Source organism: Amia ocellicauda, chromosome 15, assembly GCF_036373705.1.
Source record: "Amia ocellicauda isolate fAmiCal2 chromosome 15, fAmiCal2.hap1, whole genome shotgun sequence".
Lineage (NCBI taxonomy): Eukaryota > Metazoa > Chordata > Actinopteri > Amiiformes > Amiidae > Amia > Amia ocellicauda.
The window spans coordinates 10,232,453-10,239,817 of NC_089864.1; the positions used below are offsets into that span (position 1 = coordinate 10,232,453).

General features: G+C 35.8%; 1 protein-coding gene across 1 annotated transcript; it reads right to left on the reverse strand.

Annotated features, from left to right (window-relative positions):
- Positions 1 to 716: 716 nt before the first annotated feature.
- On the reverse strand, positions 717 to 3,251 carry LOC136711106 (arg8-vasotocin receptor-like). The gene is made up of 2 exons (XM_066687105.1): positions 2,330 to 3,251; positions 717 to 1,644 (listed from the first exon to the last, which is right to left on the reverse strand). Exons 1-2 carry the CDS (start codon positions 3,249 to 3,251, stop codon positions 1,448 to 1,450), a joined length of 1,119 nt encoding a protein of 372 aa, XP_066543202.1. The 3' UTR covers positions 717 to 1,447.
- Positions 3,252 to 7,365: the final 4,114 nt, after the last annotated feature.

The window sequence follows — 7,365 nt, forward strand, 5'->3', positions numbered from 1 at the left end:
AATAGTGAGGGATTTGCTTGTAGTGTTACAGATATAAAGCGATTGAGTATAAAATACCAGATGAATAACAAATGAGAAGTATGTTTCAAAGAAAGTAGATCGAGTTCTCATTATGTTTTAGGCATTATGTGTATATAAACAGTACTTTCTCAAACTCACAACTCAAAATTACACAAATTGATAGTGTGAATATACAACACATCATTTTGGCACTTTCAAATATTGTTAGTACTGCTGTTTTTTATGACTTGCACATCATATTTTTTTCCTGGTTGTATCAACACATTATGTAAGCTGTCCTGTATTCCTCAGACATTGTCATTTCTCAAGAGTCAGTTGCCCTTTTCCCCTTAGTTTTTCAGTTTGTTCTTCATGGAACATGAACACTACATTTCTTATGTAGTATGTGATCAGTTATCTGTTGTCATTCATTTTTACAGCCTAATCTAATCTTTCATGGGACTTTAATGTGATTGGATGTTGAGTTAAGCCCCACACAATGTGCATCCTGATAACTGATTTTCAGTCTTCTACTGATATTCATTTCCATCACTCTAAATGTGAATAACACCTCATACTCATACTCAAACAGGAATGATATCTGATAGAAAAACTAATGAGAACTAATGACTGATTGCAAAACTAACCACAAAACCAAGAGAAAACTGGCAAGTGTCTCTTGAGAAATAATGTTCCAATGATCAGACAATGGACGTATCAGACTGTTTTCATTTGAGGTCCTCTTTCTGTATTCATCTTGTAATGATTCAGACGTTTATTTTAGACCTTTCTATTTTCATTGTCAAATATTGTTTACCAACACAGTTTTACATGACGAAAAAGTTTTGTGTTGAAAAATATGTTTGATACTCTTGTTATGTTTTTTATTAGTAGTATTATATTCCAGTGGTTGTGATACAATTTTGTGACTTTCTGAAGGCATTTATGGAACTGAATTACAGGAATACACATGATTGTAATCTAAACACCTATACTGTCGACCATAGCACACTATACTTTACAGAGGAATTACAGATGTACTATTTCTGGAAAAAGTGTTAATTAACTGATTCATATGATGAAAATACACCATGCCAATGTACAGATATAGTGTGACTGCATGCTTGTGTAGAATGGTACACTTTTTATCAGTTACAAAGCATTCAGTACAATTAGAAAGCATTGGCACAACTGTAACATTTTATACTTTAATCTAAGCATACCTAACAACAAAAATATATAGGTGTAATGCAGGAAAATGAACCAAATCAAACACATATTACAATTACAATACCTGTTTTATGGGCTTGGCGCATGAAACAGAACATCTCCTCTTTCTACCTAAAATATGTCCAGCAAAATTTGCAATTTGCAAGTGCGGACAATTTTTGATCTGGTCAAAGTCAATTTATCATATGAATTAAGGGAAAGGTTATGACAAACCTCTCTATAATGATGTGGAATTCTCTATTGGGTATTTGTCTCCGAAGTTGATGCTGGCAGTAATTGCAGAGTCCTCCCGTATGGAGCTGCTGTCTCTGTGTTTTTTGCAACATGGTATGTGACCACAGAAATACATGTAAATCCAAGGGTTTGCACAGCTGTTCAGATTCCCCAGTAGCATGATGATTGTGAACACAGAGCCTGCAAAATTACACAATAAAGGAAGTTGTATTTTTCTACATTCACAGAATATTTGTATATGAGAGTAAACACAATACAAGCAAGGGTTTTGATCTCTGGACCTTCACCAAAAATATATATAGCTTTAGTCTTAGATTGTTATATTCCCCATCATTTCAATATTTAACATCCTATTTTATATTGCAAATTATCTCAATTTGTTGCTTCTGTTTATATTTAACATGAGACTGAGTTCACAAGATTAGGTAGAGAAATGCAATTCAGTGAATAATAAAGTGTGTCTCAAAGTGCACTGTATGTGCTGTATGTATGTATGTATGTATGTATGTATGTATATGCTATGAATAGATGTAAAATAAAGTGTAGCTCATGATCTATGATGTTAAAACGTATGCATTTAAAACATTTTCAAACATTTGTTTGGTAGAATCGTGTCTAGTAATTAAGCACAATAAAATACAAAAGGTTTATAGTGAAACAGCAAAAAAACTTAAAGCTACTGTTCAGAGCATGGCGTGTGTAAATCAGGATCAAGGACCAAAATTGAAACCGACTGCATATGAACTGACTCGATTACAACACGTGTGAAATAAAAACAGGTCGCTTAAAACGATAACGTTCACATGGAGACTTTGTACCCATCTGTTTTTGTTTGTCTGTGTCTGAAAGTTAACAAAAAACTCACCTTCAGTGATTGCACTTGGAAACCAGACAGACCACAACTGCACGACGAAGAAAGGCGCCCAACAGAGGACATAAGCTATCACCGTCACTATGGTCATTTTCACCGTCTTGATCATTGCTTTAGAGAAGCAGATGCAGTTGCTCGCTCTTGAAGGCATCACTTGCACATGGTTGTGCCTGAAAACTTCGCCTTGGGTTTTGTGGTTAATGTTCATCTTCAGTATCCGGCAGATCTGAAGCTGACAAGTGAGGAGTATAATCGTGGGGATAAAGAATATAACCGTAAAGACCCAGGTAATGTAAGCCTTTGGACCCCATGGTTGGATGAATTCAGCCCAGCATTCATAAACTCCGGGGGCGATTTCAGTTTTGGAGAAGATGAATACCTGGGGCAGGCTGAACATGAAAGCCACGCACCAGCTCGAACCTATGGCCGCGTTCCAGAATGCCCTCTTCTTTTGGAACGTCACCATCGGGTAGCACACGGCTTGGAACCGGTCCACGGTCATAGCAACAGTCATGTAAGTGGAAGCAAACATCCCAACGAGCTGCAGGAACTTCACACCCCTGCAGAGAACATCTGGTCCCCAAAAAACATCAGTGATGTCCCAGATGAACTGGGGCAGCACCTGGAAGTCCGCCACCACCAAATCCGCAATGCTGAGATGCATCATAAACACATACATCCTAGACATCCTCTTTCGCTTCCTCCACAGGACGGTTACCAGGATAGAATTGCCCATGGAGGCGACTACGAAAATTAGTCCCAGGACTGCGATCTCTACCCAAGCTAACTGTTGATCCCTGTCGGCTCTGCCAGGCGCCCCAGAGCTGTTGTTTGCTGCGGGAAATCCCAGCTGGAAAAGGTTTTCGTTTATAGTCTCCTGGTTGTGGAAATCTTTGGACGATGACAAGTTTTGCATCTTCTGTTATTTCAAAAATCTCCACTGATATTAAAAGAAACACATTGGCATTGAATTGGCAGAATAAAATACAATGACATCTGTACTTTGTGCCACGAGTGTCAAGTTAAATGTCTCACTTCGCATCTTTCTATACCTTGTGCAGCTATGCGGCACATACCTGAACTTGTCTGCTTTTAAGTATTTGATTGCTGTTTGTTATATGTCTTAGTGAGGCATCATCTGGACTCCTACCCACGGTGAGTTACGTCCAATAGCATGAGTCATCTAATTAAATTGGAGAGTAGAGCTGTCTTTGGAGGTAAAAGATGAAAAGGTAATACAATTTCTTATTGCAAAGACACAATAATTCAAATCTATATTTTTACAAATTTATGGTGATCTATTGTAGGCATTGCCTATATTAAAACTGTGATTTGAAACCTTTAAATGGAATAGAATTTACATTATTACTATTATGATTATTATTAAATATTATAAAAAAAATTGCAAAGCAGTTTCAATGTCCTATATATTATTACTAAAATAATGTATTAGACAAAAAAAAACTGAATTACTTTTCTAATTGTTGAATACCACTGCCTAGCCAAGAATAGTGTGGTTGTGTTAGTGTATCACCTGAAATGTATTATGATATATTAAGTAATCAGAAAGATTAAAAAAAATCCTGCTCCTCTTTCTGGCCAAGTTTGTTTAAACATAACAAGGATAAATGAAAATAAAATAAAAAAGCTCAATATGATATAGGACATTAATGACAGAAATTTGAAACTGAATTACATGGACCCCAGCTCCTCTTAGGTGATTCCTGTAGGTTATTTGAATCTGAATTAGACAATAACAAGCTGCAATGGTTGCTCCCAGGGCATGTACAAATCTTGCCTTATTCTTTATTGTAATGCCCATTTTCAGTCTGCAATCATTTTTTTTTATTACAGTTTTTGTGCTGTTATATGCACACCTGCTCTCACAATAATGGGGACATCTGGAAATATTACAATGGTAATATGAACAATGGTCATTCAGCAACTGAGGGCACAGGGGGTGATTATATATTATGTGAGAGAAATGGAAAGAGCTGGCATGCACAATGCAATACAAACTACCATCAACAAGAACAGGTGTAGTGTAATTACCAGAAAGTAACCATCAAACCCACCTTGAATGCACTCTGAACCTTAAAGCCTGATGACGGCATCAATGGAGAAGAAATGTATGGATTTGTGCGTTTGACAAGGAAACTCTATGCAGCATATTGGTAACTGTTTTCACATTATTTGTCAACTTTAAATTGGTAACTTTACTGTCTGCATTAGTTCATAATATGATAATATAATAAGTCAAATGGAAATAATCATTACACGTCTAACTCATAATACATTTGAGTAATATTATAATCAAGGAATACTGAATATAATATTTTGCAAAAGCCATAAATATCTATTCCATCATGTAATTATTTGAACTGTATAGTTACATGACACAGAAATCTGTAGTATTCCTGCATTTTGCATTTTGCATTTGACATCCATAAAAAATCAACACTTACTAAAGCCATAGGAAATTCTTAATTTAATAACCTAGCTGGCAGATGATGTAGTTTTTGTTTAATGCATCTTGGCTGGCTAGATTCTATAACGTCAAATTGATTCATATTCATTACATTAAATAAAACATTTCTCCCCAAGATGTCAGCTCTTGTCGCATCAATCACTACAAAATCTGTCAGGCCAATTTGACTGGGTAATAAAACTTGCAGACTCTTTCCAACCTTTGGCTTTCCAGTGTACAATACTGTTTTAACACAAGCAAATAATTTAATATTTCAGAAATAAAAATGTATGACATTAAAAAGATTAGGCAACAAATTGGGAACAGAGTGATCAAAAGGGTGTTGACATCCCCAAGTGTGTAAATGTGTCAAACTGATGATCATGTGATCATACCTCTCAGAATGGAACTTGCAAGCAACAGGATCATGTCTCAGACTTCCAGAAGAATGCTTTTTTCATTACCGATGTAATAATTTGGTTTTTTAGATGTTGTTATATCATAAGGAGAGATAAAGCTTTTGGTTTTTAGGTTTGGCTCTTAGGGGAGTCTAATCTACACCACAGACATACATTTGCAACACTGAAACACACACAACAACAAGCACACACTTAGAAAACAGGCAAACATCAGTGATACATTTAATAGACATGGGGCTACTACATTTATATTAGAACAAAACATTAAAACCCCAGCAGCCCACTATCTGGCATTTGTTTTGACAAGTAGGCGTAAAGTGCTTATTGCTCTCCAGAGGAACATTTTGCTTCAGGAAGAAAAGCATACTTGCCTTTTAAAACATCTGTGTTTTTATCTAAATGCCAAGCCGTTAGTATTCTCCAAGTACTTCAGGAGCATAAGGTTATGAATTTCCTCTGAACACTCTGCTCTGGGCCTTTGGAGACCCACACAGGCGTATGTTTGTCAAATATGCAGGCGCTGTCTTCTGCCAGTTTTCTTTGATAAGCCAATACATTATCTTTTCCATTACTAGACGAGAATGAAAAGTAAGGAGGGCTTTAGAGGTAATCAAGTACATATAGAATTTCTCCACTTGAAGGGATAAGCCTAAACAGCACATATTTAACGGTTTGGATATACCTCAGACTACGATTTCTCTGTATGGGAACTTTAACAGTTTTAGATCTTAACCTTCCATCAATAGATGATCTTGAATCGATAAGCAAGCCGTGTATAAAACATTTTCAATTCAAAAGTTCATGGTTCATCTGTCACAGGTATTAATTACAGAAAATGATTTCAGCTAATAATTTTGATGTGCTTGTTCAGATTTTCTGTTGTCACAATACCCTGCATGAATGACTTGCTATGTTTCTATTCTCTTCAACCACTACAGAAGTACTTCTTAAACTCTTTATCAATGCTAAAACAGTCACAATGGATTCAATGGTCAATATGTCTAGACCAGTATATAATATACATGAACCTTCTAAAAAATAATTTAATAAATAATTAAGTTACCTCTTTGTGGTTGCCTGGGCCACAGCTACTTCATCAGAGTCTGAGACTGAGGGACTGTTAATATATGTACTGTTTCAATTGATTGGACTGAGAAACTTAGTTGCTGAGCTGTTATGTGATGTTGGATGTTACTGTACTTACTGCATAACTACTTCCCACTTTGAATAATAATAAAACTCATTACACTTTCATTACATAATTCTGTCAATAAACAAATATAAATCAAAACAGCTTTGCATTAACACGTCATCTAATTGCTAATTTACCGAGAAACAGTTTAACTGCAAAACAAGATGTAATTCCTGAATTGTGTAAGATTACTAGTCCCTGTTCAATCTCATTCTGCCACCTAGTGTTCAGAAATCCTAAGAAATTGGTTTTAAACATGAACAGCAGGGAAATCCTGGTCATGTCCCAATTAACAGTTAATGTATTCATTGTAATTCATACATGCATATCTTGAGTCACAATGACAGATTTTAATGAACACATTCAATGAAGGTATTGTTCTGACATGCCAATGGAAAATGAATGTGTACCAATTTAAATGTGTGAAATGTATGGAATAAATAGGTGGATACATACAAACACATTATCTATGTTATCTATTGTCTAAGTGACAGCATGCAGAGTCTTGCCCTCTTGAAGGATCATTATTAGTATAATGATGATGATGATGATGATGATTCAATTTGGTCAAGTACTTCTGCAGCTTTTGTATTTGTACCAAACTTTTAACCTGATATGTTTCCAAATTAAATATGTTTTTGTGTTTATATGCCATTAGAAAAAGTAATGGAATGGAACTTTCTCATACATATTCCTAACTTAGAACTCCCACTCACTTCTAGGTCTAATTCCTGCATAATTGCCCCGTTTAATCATAATTGACTTTTCTAGTTACAAACCCACAACTTTATTCCCTACCAATATGGCAGACTGAATCTCCCTCATACGCACAGATAACGCCTCTACAATCTCTGTTGTTTGTCTATGGTGTGTTGTGTTTGTGCTCTGTCATCTGATTGCCCGACAGTAACCCAGTGTAGCTGGGCCGATGACGTCAGGTGTTATGGGTGTG

Bases quoted from the DNA above. Each gene is read 5' to 3' on its own strand.
- LOC136711106 (XM_066687105.1), bottom strand. From the start codon at position 3,251: ATGCAAAACTTGTCATCGTCCAAAGATTTCCACAACCAGGAGACTATA. The intron at 1,645-2,329 runs GTGAGTTTTTTG...GTAATTTTGCAG, and splicing joins TCCAAGTGCAATCACTGAAG to GCTCTGTGTTCACAATCATC.